The sequence below is a fragment of the Ochotona princeps genome, chromosome 29 (genome assembly GCF_030435755.1).
Source record: "Ochotona princeps isolate mOchPri1 chromosome 29, mOchPri1.hap1, whole genome shotgun sequence".
In the NCBI taxonomy this organism is placed as follows: domain Eukaryota; kingdom Metazoa; phylum Chordata; class Mammalia; order Lagomorpha; family Ochotonidae; genus Ochotona; species Ochotona princeps.
Window position 1 is genome coordinate 19,948,862 of NC_080860.1, and position 21,840 is coordinate 19,970,701.

Genomic DNA, 21,840 nt, shown 5'->3' on the forward strand with positions numbered 1-21,840 from the left:
AGGAGGAAAGGCATGTAGGCTGGATCACTGGGCAGGCAGCTGACCCCATGGAGCTAGCAGGTGCCCCCAGCCAGGCCATAGGAGGAGCGGGGCTGAGCAGGGCCCTGGAGGTGGCCAGGATCAGCTGGGCCACCCTACAAGGGGAAGCCAGCCAAGGGTCCACCTGCGGCAACCAGCCCCCATCACAGACTGCCAGGCAGGGGCAGGTTTGTAGCATGGGAGGGCTCGGAGACGGAGAAGAATGGACTGAGCTGCCACCCTCTATTGAAATGTTAGATCTTTAATTTCCCTGGTATGCAGTTGTGTCCAAGGTGGTTACAGCTGCCCAGTCAAGGGGTTAGAATTCATTCTGTCAGAAGTACAGAGGCAGGGCTGGGAAGTGGAGTTGTGGCTGAGGCACTCTGCTGCCACCTGCTGGCAGGAACCTGGAGGACAGCTTGAGGGCAAGGCCAGGCCGTTTGCAGGTGGAGCTCCTGGCCCTGCCAGGCCTGCGTGTCAGGAGCCCAGAGTCGGGATGGGAGCACCACTGGCTGGGCCCAGGCATCATCCTGCTGGCATCCCAGCATAGGGAGGCAGGTGTGGCCAGGACCCAGGACTTTCAGGCACTAAGTATGCCTGGTACTTGAAGGCAGATACCCCAGGCAGCAGTAACAGAAGCGGGGTTGGCAGGGGCCAGCTTGTCGGAGGGATCCAGGGCAGGGTGCATGGTTGAAGTCACGCTGGGCCACCTGGGCCCACATAGATGGCCTTCTCCAGCCCATCCACCACCGACATGTACTCCAGGAATGAGCTGTAGTGGGTACACTCGAAGCTGCTGCTTCCACGCACATGTGCCAGGAAGTCTGGACTCCCCGGGAAGATGACATTGTCAGCCAGCAGCACTGTCCCCTTCCGCAACAGGCCACACTGCTGTGGGGGACAGAGAGAGATGGTCCCCAGGGTGGGGGTGGGGGGCAGTCAGGGATGCCCTGCTAACCTGCCCCAGACCAGAAGAAGTACTACTCCCGCCCTCCCCCCACCCCACTAGACTTTGGGCCTGAGGACAAGAGCTTTCTGCTCCTGGTTCCATGCCCAGCCTGCACACAGCAGGTGCTCAATAAGCACTAGCTAGGTGAGAGCCAGGGTCAGCCTCAGGTGTGTGGGTTGGGTGGTGGGGTGGGATGGACAGCAGGGCAGCCCAGGGAATGTGAAAGGGACTTCGGGAGTGTGGAAGTTTTCCTGACACAGCCATCCAAAAGAAGCTGTGTTGAAAATAAAGCTGTCTTGGGTGGGCATTTGGCATAGCAGTAGAGACTTTTGCGTCCCACGTGGGAGTGTTCAGGCTCAATGTGCACCCATGTGGCTCCTGACCCCCAGGCACTGCCTAAGGTACACCTTGGGAGGCAGTAGGGGTGCAGCCACATACTGTACCCACGTGGGAGCCCTGGTTCTGCCAGCCCAGCCTCAGCCCTTACAGGCATTTATGAAATGAACCAATGGATGGCACCTAGCCAGCTCTCTCTGCCTTTGAAACAATTTTTTTTTATTTTCAAAAGATTTATTTATAGTTACAGAGAGAGAGGGAGAGAAAGAGATACTCCATCTGCTGGTTTACTCCCCAAATTGCTGCAATGGCCAGAGCTGGGCTGGTCTTAAGTTGGGAGCCAGGAGTTTGCTATCAGTCTCCCATGTGGGTACAGGGTCCTAAGGCATTGCTTTCCCAGGCCACAAGCAGGGAGCTGGATGAGAAGTGGAACAGCTGGGATGTGAGCTGGGGCCTAAATGGGATGCCTGTGCAACAGACAGAGGAATAGCTTGTTACGCCACTGCACTGGCCCTGAAACAGATTTGTTGTTGCTGTTTTTTAAAAAGCAATCTCAACTCCAAAGTAGAATCAAACAAGCAACCCTGGGCATCTCCGGTCTCAGGCAGGAGGGATCCCTGGTGGTGATGCTGGAATTGGTCCCTGCGTAGCCAGGCCCTAAGGTGAGGGAGTTCTCGGTGTCTCCTGCTTGCCAGTGAGAGAAAATGCAGGGGGCCCTGAGCAGTTGTGCAAAATACACATTCCTGAGAAGTCAGGCCATCGAGCATGCTCCTGAATGAAAGCAGGAAGTGGCAGTATGCAAAGCCAAAGAAATGGATTGTCCCGGGAAAGCAGCTGGAGCTCCTGGCTTCGGTCTGGCCCAGCCTTGGCCGATGCGGCCATTCAGGGATACAGCAAGGAATGGAAGATCTCTCTCTTGCTCCCAGCAGCTGGCAGCTAGGCCCTGGCAGAGTAGGGGTGGCTTTGCAGCTGCCCATCTAAATGCCCTCTCCCACTCCCCACCCCCTCACCCAGGAGCAGGTCTGGTCCGTGGTGCTCACCCCACTACCTGGCACCTCTCCCCCCCAGGACCCTTCCTCTCATCCCTACCTGCCCTGACTTCAGGCAGCACCTCTGCCACAGTTCCCTGTAGGAGCTCCAGGGCCGTGGCCAGTTGACATGCATGGGTCTCACTGGCCCCTGTGGCAGCAGCCAACAAGGTCACTCTGGCTGAGCTCACCTCCAGGAGCAGTGTGTCCGGCAGGTAGCGCTCCTTCCAGTGGTCCAGGAACACCATGTCCAGGGTGTCCACGTCATGCTGCTGCTTCAGCTGGGGGATGAGGTCCTGGGACGCCCCCAGCAGCACAGTGACCTGTAACAGCAGCTGTTGGTACCTCCCTGGGCACCAGCTGGGCACGGCTGCAGCCCATCCTCCCCACCCCTGCTCCAGGTCAGCCTCCCCACTCTCCCGCTCTTGGGAGGGGACCGTGAGTCGATGCCCACATTGGCCATGTGGGTCAGGGAAGCTGCACCTTGTCCTGCAGGCCGGCAAAGTCCAGCATCTGCTGGGTGATGGCAGCAAAGTCAGGATTGATCTCCATGGTGAACAGCCGCCCGCCCGGGGGCAGCAGGCGGGCCATGCGCACAGCCGAGTAGCCACAGTAGGCTCCCAGCTCCAGCAGCAGGGAGGGGCGGTACTCCTGTATCACTGCGTCCACGATCTCTCCTGCAAGGGACAGGGGCAAGTGAGGGTGGCTTGAGGGCAGGTGGGGGTGGGAGGTGCCTGGCCCAGCTCCCCCTTTCACTCCCTGCTGTGGTGTCTAATACCTGGCCTACTCCCAGTCCCCTGAGCCCATTTCACACATCCCGACTCATTATCCCCGTCTCCCTTTGCACTGGAGGCTGCAGCAGGTGCCCCCTTGCCCAGGAGACAGGCTGGCAGGGGCTATCCCCACCTCCCCTTCCAGGAAAGCTAAAATGGTGTGTCCAGGCTGGAGTTCAAGGCCAGCAGGAAAGCCTGCCAGACTGGTCTCCAAGCAGGTCCTGTGATGCCAAGTGGGCAGAGATCAGGAGGAGCCATACCTCCCCCTTGCCGGCCGGTACAAGGGCTGGCACCAAGCCCCACTGCAACCCGGTGGCAAGGAGCTGCCAGAGGCTGCTGTCCACTGAGATCCCTGGCTGACCTGTCCCCTTTCCTGTGCAGCTGCTCTCCTTGCCAAGCATGCATGGTCACCTCTCCCTTCACTCTCCTGGCATGGGAGGCCAGGCCAGTTGCTGCACAGCCTTGTCCCACAGTGCTCCTCTGGTCTAGGCATGGTCCTAACCTGAGAAACAAGATGACAAGAGACTGCCTGATGGCTGTGTGGCCCTGGCCTGAGGATGGCCTGCCCTGTGTCCCTGCCCAGCACCCCCACCAGCTGCGACCCTTACCTTTCTTGTCACCCACGTTCATGGCCCACTCCTTCTGTGAGCAGTAGGTGTCGATGGCTTCCAGCACGCTCTGTGGGTCTCCGCGCTGAGCGTGCTGCTGCACGTGGCGCAGGATGCGTTGCTCCTTGCTGTTGCCCATGAGCAGGTTCTGGAGTGGCTGCAGGACCAGCTCGTGGTAGGAGAGGAGCACCCAGACCCAGCCCCAACGGCGGAGGAGCAGCACCAATCCCAGCAGCCCCAGGCCCAGGCAAATTGCAATCCAGGGCATCTGTGGGGAAGGGGTAAGGGGGCGGGGCCTCAGTGCTCTGCACTGCCTCAGGTGGGCAGGGCAAAGAGGGGGCCTGGTCCAGGGAGGCGTCCTGCCTAGAAGGAGTTAAGGATGGGTCACCTCCAAATGTTCTGGACTGGTAAACTAAGGTAGGGCTTGTTTTTTCTTCTTGCCAGCAAGCCAAAGGCTTTTGGGAGGAGAGCAGCTAACTGACAAGGTGACATGGGGGGCCAACATGGAACATGAACTCACCCCCCAGTGGAGACCTGGGAAGACTGTATAAGCAGAGAGAGGCTCGAGAGGACGCACTGGCCTGGGTGCCTCTCTTCACTGTGATGTCCCTGGCCAGCCTGGGCCTCTGACGGCCATCACCTTCAACCTTGGACCAGAACACCAGCCAAAATCAGCCACTTCCTGGCACTCCAACAGGCATTCCTGATATAGGCCTGGCATACAGGCCTGGCAGGTTATCCACTGTGCCACAACAATGGCCCCTGTTCTATTATTTATTTTTATTGGAAAGGCAGATTTACAGAAAGAAAGGAGAGGCAGAAAGATCTTCCATTTACTGGTTCACTCCCTAAATGGCAGCAAAGGCCAGACCTGGACCAATTTGAAACCAGGAGCCAGGAGCTTCTTCTGTGTCTCCCATGTGAGGGTCCCAAAGATTTGGAACATTCTGTCTGCTTTCCCAGGCCACAAGCAGTGAGCTGAATCAGAGGTGCTCAATACAGGATGCTGGCATTTATGGAGAATTAGCCTGTGAGCCACCATGCTCGCCCTTAGGATTATTTTCCAACTAATAAATGTGAAAAATAAGTATTGAAGATTAAAGGTCTACGCTGCTTAAATGACAAATTGCTGGGTGGGTGCTGGGATCTTAAATTGTACAACCTATTCCCCAGGGGTACCCAAATCACTGCAAAATTTGGCATGTAAATCTCTAACCTCTAGATCTAACTATTGGTAAACATGTGGGCACTGAGGCCTGGGCAAGGACAAAGGGACAGTGCAGCTGGGGTCCGACCCACACCACCCATAGGTAGGTTTGCGCACCAGCCATGAGTGGATCCCGCCCAGAGTTGTTTGGAACCAAAGAATGGGTGGGTGAAACCACACAGTGGGATGGGCGTTGGGCCTGGTGGTCGGGACACCAAGCAGAATAATGCAATGTCCTGCTAATGTAGACCTTGGGAGGCAGTGGGGATGGCTCGAGAACCACCCACATAGGAGGCCTGGATGGCATGACCAGCCCGGGAGAGCCATACCTGGCTGTTGTGGGCATTTAGGGGAGTGAACCAACCAAGAACAGTGTCTATTTCTTCGCTTTACAAAGATACCACTAGCAATAGAAACAGGACATGCGCTGTTGTGATGCAGCAGGCAAAGCCAGCATTCCCTAAGAAGTGGCTGCTCCACTTCCGATCCAGCTCCCTGCCGATGTGCCTGAGAGAGCAGCGGAGGATGGCTCCAACGCTTAGGCCTCTGCACCCACCGGGGAGACCTGTGTGGGAAGCTCCTGGCTCCTGGTCCAACTCTGCTCATTGTGGGTATCTGTGGCATGAACCAACAGATACAGGACCTCTCTTTCTCTTGGAAACTCTTTTTTTTTTTTTTTTTTTTTTAAATTTTATTGGACAGGGCCCAGCGGCGTGCCTAGCGGCTAAAGTCCTCACCTTGAACATGCCATGATCCCATATGGGCGCTGGTTCTAATCCCAGCAGCTCCACTTCCCATCCAGCTCCCTGCTTGTGGCCTGGGAAAGCAGTCGAGGACAGCCCAAAGCCTTGGGACTCTGCACCTGCGTGGGAGACCCATAAGAGGCTCTGGACTCCTGGCTTCAGATCAGCGCAGCACCGGCCGTTGTACTCACTTGGGGAGTGAAACATTGGACGGAAGTTCTTCCTCTCCGTCTCTCCTCCTCTCTGTATATCTGACTGTCCAATAATTGGACCTTAGTCACTTGGCTACCAGGCCAGGCCCTCACAGGTGGCAACTTTAACTGCCATGCCTCTGTTGTGAACTTAATGATTAACCTGTCAGTGGGAAAGGAGAGCCCTGTCTGCTGGATGCCAGTGAATTAATTAGGCTGATAACACTGAGCAATAAAAGGGTGGGAGGAAATCACACCTAGCACACTCTTCATCCAGGGGTGGAGTGGAGACAGAGGGAAGAACAGGGCCTAGACCTTTACAAGTCCCCCTGTCAATAGCTGTCTGCTTGGCCTTTTCCTGAGAGGCCCACCCAGTCCAGCAGCAGCAAGGCTCTCAGCTCCCAGGACTTCCCCTGCTCAGATGCTCACCGGGCCTGGCAGGTGTGTTCTCCCTGTTCAACTCCGTACACTTGTCTGACCCAGTCTGAATGGCCGGTTTCCCTCTTTGATTTCATCTTGAGAAGTGTCCCTTATGCTGACGCTCACTCTCTTGCGAGCTTGCCTGAATTTGTCTTCTGCAAATTCAGAAGACAAGAACCTGTGTTCTGGCCACCCCGCTACCACAACCATGCATCTTTGCTTCTCTTTTTCCTAAGGGCCATGGCTTACACAACTCAGGACACACCCTCATCCCCTGACCAGACCAGCCTGTACTTGCCTAGCGGCAAGAAACCAGAATCTTCTTTTCTTAAGACCCAGCTCCTGTCCTGTGGGAGGAACTTTTTAAAGATTTTTAAAATTTTTATTAGAAAGTCACATATACAGAGAGGAGGAGAGACAGAGAGGAAGATCTTCCATCTGTTGATTCACTCCCCAAGTGAGCACAACGGCCAGTGCTGCGCCAATCCGAAGGCAGGAGTCCAGAGCCTCTTATGGGTCTCCCATGTTAGTGCAGGGTCCCAAGGCTTTGGGCCATCCTGAACTGCTTTCCCAGGCCACAAGCAGGGAGCTGGATGGGAAGTGGAGCTGCTGGGATTAGAACCGGCACCCATTTGGGATCGCGGCGCGTTCAAGGTGAGGACCTTAGCCGCTAGGTGACCATGTCAATTCTTTTAAAAGAGATTTACTTATTTAAAGATTTATTTATTTTTACTGGAAAGGCAGAATTACAGAGGAGAGACAAAGATCTTCCATCCACTGGTTCGCTTCCCAAGCAGCCCTGACGGCTAGAGATGAGCCCACTCCCATTCCTTTTCGGTCACCAGACCTACGTCCCAGTCCCAAGCATGGGGCTGTTTTTTGAGCGGGAACAGAGAGGGTGATGTCCCGGTTGGTCCTGGCCCCACAAGCCAGCCCCAGCTGACCGAGCCCGGGATCCTGCTGTGCCTTGTGGCAGCTGTCAGGTTGGTCCCAGCCCTGTCCCCGTGTGAGCTGAAGCTCATCTGCCCCTTTCATGTGACTCCCTCCTCTGATGCCCTGAAGGAGTCCAGGGCCCCCATCACCACAGAGGGGAGGAGAGGAGCTTGCCTGATTCCCCAAGCTCACCTGAGCTCTGCTCCAAGCAGTCACGGGGCGCACACCCTAACATTCTAGGCAGCATTCCCGGGATGACTCCCAGTCCCTGCCCAAGCTGCCTCCAGGAAAACCAGGCCTTGGGACAGACAGGGCCCAGACTCACCACCTTCTGCAACCTTCCCCCTTCCCAGCTCTGCTGGAGTCCTGCCCACATACCCAGCCGCCCTGCCCCCGTCGCCCTCATCACCCTTTCTCACTCCTGCTCCTCTCTCAGCTCCTTCCCCCACCACGGGCCAGCAGTCACCACACACTCCTTACCATGGTCTCTGCTCCAGGAGCCTGTTGTGCAGGGGAAAGCTCTGAGTGGATGAGGAGCCCAAAAGGAGGACTGCTTCGCCCACTGGACTTCCTGTGGTGGTGGGGGATGGTGCGGGCAGGGAGGAGGAGCCGTGGGCATGAGGTCAGAGCCTGTGTGCACTCCCGAGGAGGGAAGGCAGGCAGTACCAGGATGCTGTTTTTAAGCGCTCGCTCGACCTGGCAGGTTTATTCCTGGCTTCTGGGTTAGAGTGGTGGTGATTCACTCTCTGAGCCTTGGCATGGAATTTATTTTTTTTCTCTCGATGAAGCCTTCTTTGTTCTTTCCATTGGCTTCTCTGTCCCTCCCCTGGGAACTTGCCGAGGGCCAAGAAAACAGGCAATGGATGCTGGCCAAATGTCCTGCACTACCTCCACTCCCTATGCTGTGAAGTGTTTGTGGAAAATGGAATTTTAAAAAAGTTAAGTTTAACTTATATAACAAACATTTAAAAATAAATAAATGTGAGTTTTAAAACGTTTATCTGGGGGCCTGGCACGTGGTAGCCTAGTGGCTAAAGTTCTCACCTTGCACACACCAGGATCCCATGGGGGCACCGGTTCGTGACCCAGCGGCCCTGCTTCCCATCCAGCTCCCTGCCTGTGGCCTGGGAAAGCAGTCAAGGACGGCCCAAAGTCTTGGGACCCTGCACCTGTGTGGGAGACCTGGAAGAGGCTCCTGGCTCTTGGCCTTGGATTTGCTCAGCTCCGGCCTTGCAGCTGTTTGGGGTGTGAATCAACAGACCGAAAATCTTCCTCTCTGTATATATCTGCCTTTCCAATAAAAATAAAATAAATTCATAAAAAAGTTTATCCAGGTATATCTATCTATCTATATGTATGTATATATAGATATATACATACATACATATCTTTATATTTATTTCTTTATGAATCTGTGCCTATCAGGGGTTTTCTAGAAGTTACGAGGAAGAAGGGAGTGTCTGGGGGGCCAGCGCATTGGCTCAACTGGTAATCTTCCACCTCTAAGCACAGGCATCCCAAGTCCTTAGGAACTTGCAGCCATGTGGGAGCGGGAGACCTGGCTTCTATCAGCTCAGCTCCAGCCTTTGTGGCCATTTGGGGAGTGACCTGGTAGATGGAAGATCTCAGCCTCCTCTCTCTGTAAATCTGCCTTTGTAATGAAAATAAATAATAATAATAATGAGAAGGAGAAGGGAGTGTTTGGCTTAGCAGTTAAGAAGCCCACGGCAACACGTGGACGTCTGTGGGTTCCGGCTTCCGGTTAACACACATCCTGGGATGCAGCAAGGATGACTCAACTATTTGAGTCCCCGCCACTCATGGGTGAGAGACAAAGTCTGTGGCTCCTGGCTACAGCCTAGCCTGGCCCCACCCACTGCAGGCATGTGGGGATTAAACCGGAGATGAGAACTTTCTAGGTCTGTCTCAAATTTTAAAATAAATAAATAAAAAAGCAAAAATGTCTATTGCCAAATAAATGTGTATGGATTCCAAAAAAATATATCACACTAACATAAACTTATCTTTTTATTTGTTTTTAGAAATGTTAAATTAAGGGCCCGGTGTGATGGTGTAGTGGTTAAGGGCCTCGCCTTGCATGCACCGGTTCTAATCCCGGCTGCCCCACTTCCCATCCAGCTCCCTGCTTGTGGCCTGGGAATGCAGTTGAGGACGGCCCAAAGATTTGGGATCCTGCACCCGCATGGGAGACCCGGAAGAGGCTCCTGGCTTCGTATCGGCTCAGTTCCAGCCGTTGCGGCTGCTTGGGGAGTGAACCAGCGGATGGAAGATCTTCCTCTCTGTTTCTCCTCTCTGTATATCCGCCTTTCCAATAAAAATAAATAAATCTTTAAAAAAAAAAAGAACATAAAAATGTTAAATTAAAAAAAAGAATTTAAAAAAGTGTTTGTTTTCTACTTATCTGGAAAGCAGAGCAAGAGACAGAGAAACTATCTTCTGTGTGCTGGGTCACTCCCCAAGATGTCTGTAACAGCGGGCACAGGGACAGTGGGCACAGGGACCAGCCAACGACAGGTGCTCCATCAGGGGGTCTCACATGGGTGGGAGGGATTCAAGGCCTTCAGCCATCATCTGTGCTCCTCAGTTCCACATTAAAAAGTTGGTGCCAGTTCCTGGCTTCAGATTGGTGCAGCTCTGGCTGTTGTGGCCACCTGGGGAGTGTATCTTATTCTCTCGATATATCTGACTTTCCAATAAAAATAAATAAGATCTTAAAAAAAAAAAAGAAAAATATTCCGAGAACTCATTACAGGGTTTTGTTAATGAGAGAGGGGTGATTTTAGTACCCAAAGAAAATTTTTAAAAGAGGCCAAGTACGGAACAAAAGCAGATGGACACAGACGGCTGAAGATGGCTTGCAGGGGAGAAATTTCAGATGGCAGGGTCAAACCTGGCCAAGGAATAAACACATTTAAGCACAGTTTGCTTTTTCTTTTTTTCCTTAAAAGATTTATTTATTTATTTAAAATTAGAAAGTCAAATATACAGAGAGGAAGATCTTCCCTCTGATGATTCACTCCCCAAGTGGCTGCAACGGCCAGAGCTGAGCCAATCCAAAGCCAGGAGCCTGGAACCTCTGCCAGGTCTCCCATGCGGATGCAGGGTCCCAAGGCTTTGGGCCGTCCTCGACTGCTTTCTCAGGCCACAAGCAGGGAGCTGGATGGGAAGCAGAGCTGCTGGGATTAGAACCAGCGCCCATATGGGATCCTGGTGTGTGTAATGCTAGGACTTTAGCTGCTAGGCCACCATGCCGGGCCCCAGCACAGTTTTCAAAATCAGGCTTTAGAGGCTGGTGCAGAGCAAGAGAGTTTCACAGGGAGAAGCAGAGTGAGAGATACCTTTCACCCACTGCTTCACTCCTCAAATGGCAGCAATGGCCATACTTTTGTGATCTGAAGCCAGGAGCTTCTAAGTCTCCCATGTGGATGCATGGACCCACGGACATTAGCCATCACCTGCTGCTTTCTTGGGAGCATTAGCAGTGACCTGGATCGAAAGTGGAGCAGCCGGGATGAAAACTGGTGCCCTTATGGATGTCAGTGCTGCAGGCGGAGGCTTAGCCTGCTACGCCACAGGGCCAGCCCTGAGGTTAAACTACAGTTTGTATGCTATCCAGTAGAATCTTTCCCTCAACAGGATACTATTGGGAACACTGGCTGTGCCACCAAGGTTATGACTAGATCCCGCCTTTGAGAATCAGGTGTCTCCAGCCGACAGGAAGGAACCACGCTGACTTCGTGAATCCTTGCTTGCACACACACACACACACACACACACACACAAGGCATGAGAAAACTGGCGGCTCACAGGGAAGCCAGCCGGGGCTGCAGCCAGCTGCTTCTCAGCGGCCCTGGGAAAACTCAAGCACCTGTCCTCTGCCCCTGCAAAGACAAACACTCAACTAGCTGGGTTTGTCTGACGCAGTCTGACGCAGTGAACTCCCAAGTCGCTTGTTGGCAGCCCCAGGGAACTTGGGATAGTTGAGTTCCCTCAAGAGAAAACAATTTCTTCCAGCTCTAAGGAAACTTCAGGTGAAATTCAAGGACAAGTTCTTGGCTTGGTTTCTGAATCTCAAAAGACTCTTGAGAAAATCGAATGTGTGAGACTGGCACAGTGGTTGAACATGTCGATCCTAGGACTGCAGCGACAGCATTCCACACGGGCAATGGTTCAAGTCCTAGCTGCTCTGTTTCTGATCCAGTTCCCTGCTATGCAAGACCCAGGGCTGGGAATGGGCCTGGTAGGGGAATTCTGGGGACTCCCCTGTTGAGTGTGAGAGCCAGGTTGGGGAGTGGACCAGGTGGGCTAGACTGTAGCACTCACTGGTTAAAAAGCTGGAATAGGTGTGGGCCAGTTGTGCTAGGCCACAGTACCCATTGGTGAGTGTCAGGACTGGGGACGAGCCATGTCAGTCTGGCCAGCACTGTCCACCAGCACATGTGAGATCTGTTGCTGGAAGCGGTCCTGGCAGGGGAACTTAGGGAACTCCTTTGATACACCACAGCTCCCACTGGTGAGCGTAAATGTCGGGGCTGGGAGTAGGCCAGACCCGGCTAGGCTATAGCACCTGTTGGCATACATGTGAACTGGGTCTGGGAACGGGCCTGGCAAGGTCAGTCCACAGCACAAACTAGTACGAGTGACAGTCAGAACAGGGTGCAGGCCAGGTCAGGTTGGACTGTAACACTTGCCAGTTCATAGGAGTACGGGAATGGGCTAGGCTGCTGCACTTGCCAGTGAGAGCTGGACTGGGGGCAGGCTGGGTTGGGCCAGGCTGCAGCACCTTCTGACAAATGCTGAGACTGTGGGTGGGCCATCTCAGACTGGGCTGCAGTACCCACTGGCACTTGCAGGACCCAGAGCTGAAAGTCGCCCTAGCAGAGGAACCTCTGGGACTCCCCTGCTGGGCTGCCATTTCCATAGCAGAGAATGAGAGCTAGGACGGGGGTTGGGGAATGGAAGGGTGAGGGGTAAGACAGGCTGTGCTAGCCTGTATCACACAGTTGAAAAGTGCCAGGATTGGGTGCGAGTGAAATCAGGCTGGATTACAGTACCCCGTGGAAGGTGCAAGACTGGGACTGGGAGCATGCCTGGGAATTGTGAGCATTCTCCTGCTAAGCTGTACTTATTGCTAGTGAGCACGAGAACTGGGGCAGTGGGTAGGCCAGACTGGTCAAGGCAGTGGCACCTCTTGGCATATGGGAAGGCTGAGTCTGGGGGTATGTTGGGCTGAGCTAAGCTGCAGCATCCGTAGGTATGCCAGAAAGTCAGATGGAATGCGGGTTGGGCTAGGCCATAGTAGAGGCTGGTACATGTAAAAACGGGCTGGAGGCAGGCCTGGTGGGGTTATTAGGGGTTACCTGGATTCGGCCATAGCACCCACTAGTGTATATGAAGACTGGGTCTGTGGCGAGCCGGCTGGGGTTTAGTTCATGTGAGATATAGGGCAGGGGGCAGAAGTAACCAGGCAGCTGCATCTACTAGTATTTGTATTGGCTGGTGCAGGTGACCGCACCTGACCCTGCACTGGCTAGTACATACAAGAGTCAAGTCTGAGGTCACCCCAGGTGAGGTTTCTTGAGGACTCCCTAGCTAGATGGCTGGACTCAGACCCCTGCCACAGGGAAAATCACAGGATATGTGACCTGATCTTAGACAGAGCCTCCTCAGCTGCTGATACCTGTGCAGTGGACAGCAAGCTCAAATGCACACAGGGGACATGCCAGCCTGCTCAGGTCAGCAGGGGGATGTCGACTGCCTTGTCAAAGGATGGAAAGTAGAACAAGTTGGACAATTCTCCTGGCCAGGCTTTGCAGCATGTTCCTGGGTCTGTGGATGCATTAAGCTGGACTTTGTCAACCAGTAGACCTTGGTTAGATTTTCTCAACCCTGGAGCAATGAAACCAACTTTTCAGAACTATCAAAAAATAAATAAATAAATAAATAAATAAATAAATAAATAAATAAATACATAAAAAACCCCACTCAAGTAACACCCTCGAAACATTCTTCACATCAGGGTCTCTAGGATGTTATCAAATGACCATCTCCTATGGCTGGGAGCTGACGTAGTTTGAGGACAAGCAATGACCTTGTCTTCCCTTATCACTACAGGAGATAAAAAAGAAAAACATCTGGGCCCAGCGCAGTAGCCTAGCAGCTAAAGTCCTTGCTTTGAATGTGCTGGGATCCCATATGGGCACCGGTTCTAATCCTGGCAGCCCCGCTTCCCATCCAGCTCCCTGATTGTGGCCTGGGAAAGCAGTTAAGGACGGCCCAAAGCCTTGGGTTCCTGCACCTGAATGGAAGACACGGAAGAAGCTCCTGGCTCCTGGCTTTGGATCGGCTCTGCTCTGGCTGTTGAGGTCACTTGCGGAGTGAATCATCAGAGGGAAGATCGTCCTCTCTGTCTCCCTCCTCTCTCTGTATATCTGATTTTGCAATAAAAATAAATAAATTGGGCCCGGCGGCGTGGCCTAGCAGCTAAGGTCCTCGCCTTGAACGCTCCGGGATCCCATATGGGTGCCAGTTCTAATCCTGGCAGCTCCACTTCCCATCCAGCTCCCTGCTTGTGGCCTGGGAAAGCAGTTGAGGACGGCCCAAAGCTTTGGGACCCTGCACCCGCATGGGAGACCCGGAAGAAGTTCCAGGTTCCCGGCTTCGGATCGGCGCGCACTGGCCGTTGCGGCTCACTTGGGGAGTGAATCAGCGGATGCAAGATCTTCCTCTCTGTCTCTCCTCCTCTCTGTGTATCTGACTTTATAAAATAAATAAATCTTTAAATGAATAAATAAATAAATAAGTAAGTAAATCAATAAATCTTTAAACAAAACAAAATAAAAATCGTTTTAAAAATGTGTTCCTTACCACCTGATCCTCTGCATTCGAATCAGAGGCCCACATGGGCGTACAGCCCTCTCAACTGTGCAGACAACATTAAAAAAAAAAAAAAATCACTGCCAGGCCTGCTGTGGTAGCCTAGTGGCTAAAGTTCTCATCTTGAACACACCAGGATCCCATACGGGTGTCAGAGTTTGTATCTTGGCAGCCCTGCTTCCTATCCAGCTCCCTGCTTGTGACCTGGGAGAGCAGCTGGTGATGGCCCACAACCTTGGGACCCTGCACCTGCATGGGAGACCCAGAAGCAGTTCCTGGCTCCTGGCTTTGGATTGGCTGAGCTCTGGCCATTGCAGTCACTTGGGGAGTTAATCAGAGGACAGAAATCTTCCTATGTGTCTCTCCTTATCTTTGTATATCTGACTTTCCAATAAAAATAAATAAATCTTCATAAAAAGATACATCTTAAAAAAAAATCACTGCCTGCAATCTTTAATGCCAGCATCCTGTAAGAACATTGGTTTGAGCCCCGGCTGCTCCACTTCTCATCTAGCTCCCTGCTGGTGGCCTGGGAAAGCGAGGGATGGCCTAAGGGCTTGGGCCCCTGCTACCAGGGGAGAACAATATACAGTCTCACTGGCCCTGGCCAGTCCTAGCTGTCAAAGCAGTATGAAGAGTACATTAATGAATGGAATTTTTTTTCTCTAAGTCTGCTTTTACAAATAAATAAGTAAATCTTTAAAACAAGAAGTTCAGGTAAAGCAAAAGCAAACTTAAAAAAGGTCTGTGAGGTCAGTCATCACCATTGCCTTCCTCACCATGCTTAGCTAAATAATCAGGCCAGATTTAATGAGAGTTGATTCCTGTTGTAAACAAGAATAACCTTACTTGGAATTCCCTCAATCAAAAAGAGGTGATGGTAGCGAGAAAAGCTGTATTTCAATGGAGGAGAATCTTGCTCACTGTCTCTATTTTATATTTATTTGAGAAGCCAGCACAGTGGTGTAGTGTGCTAATCTTCTGCCTGAAGTTCTGGCATCCTATTTGGGCTCTAGTTTTAATCCTGCCGTTCTACCTTTGATCTAGCTCCTGGCCTGAGCAAGCAGCAGATGATGGCACAACTGCTTGGAGCGTGTACTCATGTGGGAGAGGTCTCTAGGCTGCAAATCTGCTCAGCTCTGGCCACTGTTGCCACTGGAGGCAGGAGGCGGGAGGGCGGAGGAGGGGGATAGGCAGGGGAACCAGGCACAGAGAGAGGGAAAGGACATAGAGTAAATTTTCCATCAGCTGCTTTACTCCTTCATGGCTGCAATGGCCAGAGCTGGGCCAGCCTGCAGCTAGAAGCCTCATCTGGTCTCCCATGTGGGTGCAGAGGCCCAAGCATTAGGCCATCCTCTGCTGCTCTCCCAGGTGTATTAACAGGGAGCTGGACAAAAGTTGAGTCACCAGTACTGTAACCTGTGCCCATATGGGATGCAGTAAACAGAGGTGGCAACTTTAAGCCAGGAGCCGGGAGCCTCCTCCAGGTCTTCCACACAGGTGCAGGAACCAAGGCTTTGGGCTGCTTTCCCAGGCTACAAGCAGGGAGCTGAATGGGAAGCAGGGCCGCTGGGACCAGAACCAGTGCCCATAGGTATCCCAGCACATCCAAGGCAAGGACCTTAGCCACTTGGCTACCAGGCCAGGCCCTCACAGGTGGCAACTTTAACTGCCATGCCTCTGTTGTGAACTTAATGATTAACCTGTCAGTGGGAAAGGAGAGCCCTGTCTGCTGGATGCCAGTGAGTTAATTAGGCTGATAACACTGAGCAATAAAAGGGTGGGAGGAAATCACACCTAGCACACTCTTCATCCAGGGGTGGAGTGCAGACAGAGGGAAGAACAGGGCCTAGACCTTTACAAGTCCCCCTGTCCATAGCTGTCTGCTTGGCCTTTTCCTGAGAGGCCCACCCAGTCCAGCAGCAGCAAGGCTCTCAGCTCCCAGGACTTCCCCTGCTCAGATGCTCACCGGGCCTGGCAGGTGTGTTCTCCCTGTTCAACTCCGTACACTTGTCTGACCCAGTCTGAATGGCAGGTTTCCCTCTTTGATTTCATCTTGAGAAGTGTCCCTTATGCTGACGCTCACTCTCTTGCGAGCTTGCCTGAATTTGTCTTCTGCAAATTCAGAAGACAAGAACCTCTGTTCTGGCCACCCCGCTACCACAACCATGCATCTGCTTCTCTTTTTCCTAAGGGCCATGGCTTACACAACTCAGGACACACCCTCATCCCCTGACCAGACCAGCCTGTACTTGCCTAGCGGCAAGAAACCAGAATCTTCTTAAGACCCAGCTCCTGTCCTGTGGGAGGAACTTTTTAAAGATTTTTAAAATTTTTATTAGAAAGTCACATATACAGAGAGGAAGAGAGACAGAGAGGAAGATCTTGCATCCGCTGATTCAGTCCCCAAGTGAGCCGCAACAGCCAGAGCTGCGCCAATCCGAAGGCAGGAGTCCAGAGCCTCTTATGGGTCTCCCATGTTAGTGCAGGGTCCCAAGGCTTTGGGCCATCCTGGACTGCTTTCCCAGGCCACAAGCAGGGAGCTGGATGGGAAGTGGAGCTGCTGGGATTAGAACCGGTGCCCATTTGGGATCCCTGCCATGCAAGGCCAGAACCTTAGCCGGTAGGCTACCGCACTGAGCCGGGGAGGAACTTTTTGAGGGACTCTGCTGGCTCCCCTGAGCTCCTCTCTCACTCTTCCAGCTCCCGAACTCCCCCCTCCCCCCAAAAAAAGGCCAGTTACTTCTGCTCCACTCTAAACATCCTAGGTGACAATGTGCTGGCCACATCGTGCTGGTCAGCGACACAACGCCCCTCTGAGCCCTGCAGAATCCTCCCACCACCCCAGGGAGTGCCATGTGCTCAGGGCACTTCCCAACGGTCCGCAGAGGGCCACACAATCCCATTTTAAAAAGCAGTAGACAGAAAGTCTGCAGGTAGAAAAACTGGCCAGGCTGGTCTATTAGCAGGGGCTGCCCTGGGGGGATTGCCACTCCCCCGCACCACAGCTCAGTCCAACCTTACAGTGTCCTGGGCACCTCCCAGGTGGGCTGCAAGGCTTGTGGCATTCAAAGGCTGACTCCATTAGGAACATTAACATTGCTAAGCCTGTTCTCCCACTCCCCAGGGTCTGACTTCAGCTGGCCCAAGGTGGGCAGGGCACCCAATGGAAGCCCTGACCCCAGGGGTCCACCCACCTTCGGGGAAGGGGGTCTGGTTTCCCAACCAACCAACGCAAAAGGGAGGACCGCCCCCGTTCTCCTCCTGCTCCACCTGAAGTTCCCCACCACACAGACGCCCCCTCCTCACATACGGAGTGTGGCGACCCCGGGTCAGAATCCCCCTACCCCAAATGGGGCTTGTAGGGTTTGTAGGTCCCAAGACTCCCCGCCCAAGGTCCGAAGACCTCCGTTCAGGGTTCAGATCTCTCCACCCCAGAACAGATGCCCCAGCCCGGGTCCAAAGACCACAGACCCCCCCACCCCGCCCTCGCCCCGTAGGTGTTCGGAGCCCCGGCCCGGGGCCGACCTCTGGCCCCGCCGGAGCCGACGCACTCACCTCCCGGCAGTCACGGCGCCCTCGGCTGACTGGCGCTTCCCGGCGGCACAGGCAGCGCCGAGGGCAGCCCCGGCCGCCCGCGAGGCCCCGCGACGATGGCGGCGATGGCGGCGGCGGCGCTGCGGGGGCCCGGTGGGCGCTTCCGGTGGCGGCCGTGGGCCGCGGCGGGCGGGTTGCGGGGCGCGGCGCGGAGCGCTGCAGGTAGGGGTCCCGGAGCGCCCCGGTGCGGGGCGGAGAGCCCACGTGGGGGCGACCTCGTGGAGGTGGGGGCACCCTGTGGGGAATGTTCGTGGAAGACGGCGAGGTGGGTGGGGTTACCCACGTGAGGGGGCCCCGTGGGGAGCAAGGTCCCCGTGAGGGGATCTCTGTGGAGCGGAAATTGTCCTTGTGCAAAGTTTTGGGATATCTATGAGGAGGTCTTCATAGGGGATTTCTGTGAAGAGGAAGTTGTCCTTGCAGAAAATGGGGGTACCTATGGGGTGGCCTTCTGGAGGTCTCCGTGGAGAGGAAGTTGTCCTTGTGGAAGGTTTTGGGGTATCCATGAGCGGGTCCCTGAGAGGGTCTCTGAGGAAGGTTGGCCTTGTGGAAAGCTTTTGGTGTCTGAGGGGGTCACTATGGGGTGTCTCTTTGGAGAGAAAACTTTGGGGTGAACATAAGGGGGCCCCTGCCGTGTGTGTGTGGGGGGGTCTCTGTGGAGAGGAAGTTGTTCTTGTGAAAAATGAGGGTGTCAGAGGGGGGTCTTGTGAGGAGTCCCCATGGAGAGAAAATTGTCCTTGTGCAAAGTGGGAGTGTCTGTGAGGGGATCCTTATGGAGAGCTGAGGGTCCCATTGGAGGGGCCATGTAAGGCTGGTATCCATGTGGGGAAGCCCACAGGGGACTTGTGTCTATGTGGGTGGGTCCTGGGGGGGCAGCAGTGCTGCACAGGCCCCTTGGGCAAATTGGTCCCTACTTCCTGATGGGGAAACTGAGGCAGGGAACCCTGCCCTACTGTCTTGCCATTCCTGCCTGTAGTCTCCCAGACTCCTATTATCCTAATCCTGACCATGGTGATGTCCAGGCTCCTGTGGGTACTTCCCACCATCCCCTTGAGACCTCACCCCTTTTTTCCCAGACCCCTAGAGGCCACATACAACAGGCAGTCACTACTTGCACATGCAAGGGGATGCGAGGGAACCCACTGTTTGCTTGACTCTGAGGTGTATGTGTTGTAGGGGGAAGAGTGGAGTCACACTTGTTCTGGGGGTCTCCAAAGGACACTGGCCAAGCTGAGACAGTACATGTCACTTGCCCTGAGCCCTGGTCACTCCCCTCTGGACCATGTGACACAGCCCTGCTTCCCTGCAGGAAGTTAGTGAGTGGGGAGGGGTGTGGGAGCAAGGACAGGCAGGGGGCTTCTTGGCACCTGTGGGAGGCAAAGCCTGGCCTTGGCCGCGGTAGACTCCAGACAGAGGGCTGAGTGCAGAGGTACATGGGCAGAGCTGTAACTAAGGCCTTAGGGGCAGCTAGGGGGTAGGGTGCAGGGCAAGGGTGGCCCTGCAGAGTCCTGGGTCTTTGGCTGGAGGACAGGGTTTTATCCTGTCAACAAGCTGGATCAGGTGGAACATTGTATGAGGGCTGAATGCACATTGGGAAGAAAAGCCAAACAGTAGATTCGCAGAGTGGGAACTTGACCCCGTGCAGTCGTACCAGCAAAAGATCCATGAACAAGGAGCCATGGCTCTGGGTGTGGTGGGCAATCAGCAGGGTGGGGACCCTTTAGTAACGGTGGCCTTGGGCCACAGTGGGGTGAGCAGGAGCTGATGGGGCCTGGAGAAGGTGCTGACCCCAGTTGTGTGATGTGGAGCCTCTGTCTTCGTCGTAGCCAGCAGCCTCTGCTTCAGAGCTGTGGTTCCGTGAGCTTGTGTAGCATGGAGGCAGCCCCTCAACCAGAACCAGAATAACATTGCTCTTACCCCCTGCTACTGGCCTCTGGGGCCCTGTACACTGGGCCTTCTGCGCTTGCCAGGCTCCTGCTGTTTGCAGGGTACAGAGAGGAACAGAAATGATCAAGGCCAAGGAGGTTGGCTGGCAGTGGCACAGTGGGGCTTGGTGAGCTGGGTACAGGTACATCCTATGCTGCAGCCCAAGGCCTCCCAGGGGTTAAGGCCAGCCTCCCTGCACTTGCTGCTTGCCACATCATGGCCCCTACACAGTGTTTATCAGACAGAGTGGGCTCCTGAGTGGTATGCGTGGTAGCCGGAAGGGAGCAAACCGCCCAAGATAAGCCCAGGCTTCATATGGGTAGGCCTGATAGTAGGCCCTGACGTGGGGATAGGGTCACAGTGCTGGGTGTTGGGCAGGACAGCCCAGTCCTGGCAATGGGGAAGACAGGCCACCCACAATGGCAGGTAGGAATATTCTGGGCAACGCTTGGGGACCCCCCACCTCCATCCCCTCACCGGGCCATGGGAATAGGAGGTAGAGGGCTGCTGCAAGTGGTCCTTGATTCTCTGGGCTCCTGTCAGCGAGCAGAACCACTTACAACCCTTGAGATCTCAGCGTCCTGGAGTTGAATTCGAATTGGATGTGCTTCACTGCTGGAAGCTGTTGTGGCACATCAGTGCCAGCTGCTGGGTGGGACTCGGGTGGGCATCGCTAGGGGGTAGTCCTGGGTCCCTGCAGGAGCCTAGGTTCCCCAAGGCTGTTGGAGTCCAGGCAGATGAGGCATCTTTACAAGGTTTGTGGAAGGTGCATGTTAGGATAAAAACAATATGCATGGATTTTAATTATTTTTTTTTGCACCAACATAGATATCTTTGAAACAATTTGACTTATTTTTTATTTGAAAGTCAAAGTTACAAAGAAAAAAGGAGAGAGAGAGAGATTTTCCATCTGATGGTTCATTCCCCAAATGGCCCACAAAGACCCAGAGTTGATCCGGTCTGAAGCCAGGAGCCAAGGGCTTCCTCCACATCTCCCATGCAGGTACAGGGTCCCAAGGACTTCAGTCTTCCTCCACTGCTTTCCCAGGTCTTAAGCAGAAAACTGGATCGGAAGTAGAGCAACTGGGACTCAAATTGGCACCCACATGGATACCTGCACCACAAGCAGAGACTTAACTCACTACTCCATGGCGCTGACCCTCACAAACGTATCTTTTCACTCCATTTTTTTGCAAATTTTTTCCAAATCCCTTGCTGGTGTGTGGGGAAGCTCACTTCCTTACCTTGAGTAGTCTCGGATCTGCCACAGGCAGCATCCCCTGTTTATACCCAAGGTCCTTAGACACACACCCCCTCCAATAAGAGTCTCATATTTTCTATTTCTCCCTTCCTTCTGCGGTAGTGGGCTGGTGCCTCATGCTTGGTGTCCCCAACCCAGTGCCTAGGTCAGAGTACTTCCTTTCCCTCCCCTGCGAAACTTCCTCCCCAGGGCCAGGGGAGGGAAAGGAAGACACTTTTTGACTGTCTCTGGTCTGCCCTCCATGCCAGCAACTCACAGAGTGGACACAGAAGGCACTCACAGGAAGACATGAGCTTCCTCCAAGGTGATGCCGTGGTGAGCTCAAAAGCGATGTCAAGGGGGCTTGCGCTGGGCTGCCTGCTTCCTGAAAGGGCACCAGCTGCTCCAGTCCCAATCTAGCTCCCTGCTAATGCGCCTGCGTGAAACGGCGGTAGACATGCAAGTGCTTGGGCTCTTGCACATGTGTGGGAGACTTGAAAGAAGCTCCTGGCTTTGGACGAGCCCATTACTGGCCTTTGTGGCCATCTGGGGAGTGAACCAGCAGATGGAAGATCTCTCTGTATCTCCCTGTCTCTCTCTGTAACTGACTTAGAGAGAAAAGAGTTCCAGGACCACACACCCTGGTACTTCCTCTGATAATTGCATCCTTGCAGGCATCCTAAAACTCCTGCTTCCAACTGAAGGGTTCAGGCCCATGGACTCCAGGAGACATGTTAGGGTTTTTTTTTTTTTAATTTTATTATTAAATAATTAATGTGAAAGGCAAAGTGACAGAGATCTTCCACCTGCTGGCTCGCTTTGTAAATGGCCACAATATCTAGGGCTGGGCCAAGCTGAAGCCAGGAACTGGGAACTCCATCCAGATCTCCCTATGGGTGGCAGGGTCAAAGCACTTGGACCATCTTGCGCTGTTTCGCCCAGGCACATGAACAGGGGGCTGAGTTGTGAAGTAGAAC

General features: G+C 53.9%; 2 protein-coding genes across 6 annotated transcripts in view; one reads left to right on the forward strand and one right to left on the reverse strand.

The window, feature by feature from the left end:
- Positions 1-554: 554 nt before the first annotated feature.
- LOC101523382 (catechol O-methyltransferase) lies at positions 555-17,786 on the reverse strand. 2 transcript variants are annotated; one of them, XM_058656466.1, is made up of 5 exons: positions 17,662-17,786; positions 3,713-3,980; positions 2,815-3,008; positions 2,523-2,654; positions 555-909 (listed from the first exon to the last, which is right to left on the reverse strand). In XM_058656466.1, the coding sequence occupies exons 2-5, from the start codon at positions 3,978-3,980 to the stop codon at positions 715-717; spliced, it is 789 nt and encodes a 262-aa protein (XP_058512449.1). In that variant the 5' UTR covers positions 17,662-17,786; the 3' UTR covers positions 555-714. The 2 variants fall into 2 exon arrangements, with proteins under 2 accessions (XP_058512449.1, XP_058512450.1); XM_058656467.1 differs by having other exon boundaries at positions 3,713-3,869; positions 17,662-17,779.
- The window catches only part of TXNRD2 (thioredoxin reductase 2), a 49,179-nt gene continuing 45,003 nt past the window's right edge, over positions 17,665-21,840 (forward strand). For 3 of the 4 annotated variants that reach the window (XM_058656462.1, XM_058656463.1, XM_058656465.1), the window contains exon 1: positions 17,665-17,862. In XM_058656462.1, coding sequence (XP_058512445.1) covers positions 17,757-17,862 — 106 coding nt within the window. In that variant the 5' untranslated portion in view covers positions 17,665-17,756. Of the gene's footprint in view, positions 17,863-20,018; positions 20,050-21,840 lie in introns of those variants that run through there. The other variant, XM_058656464.1, reaches the window with a different exon arrangement.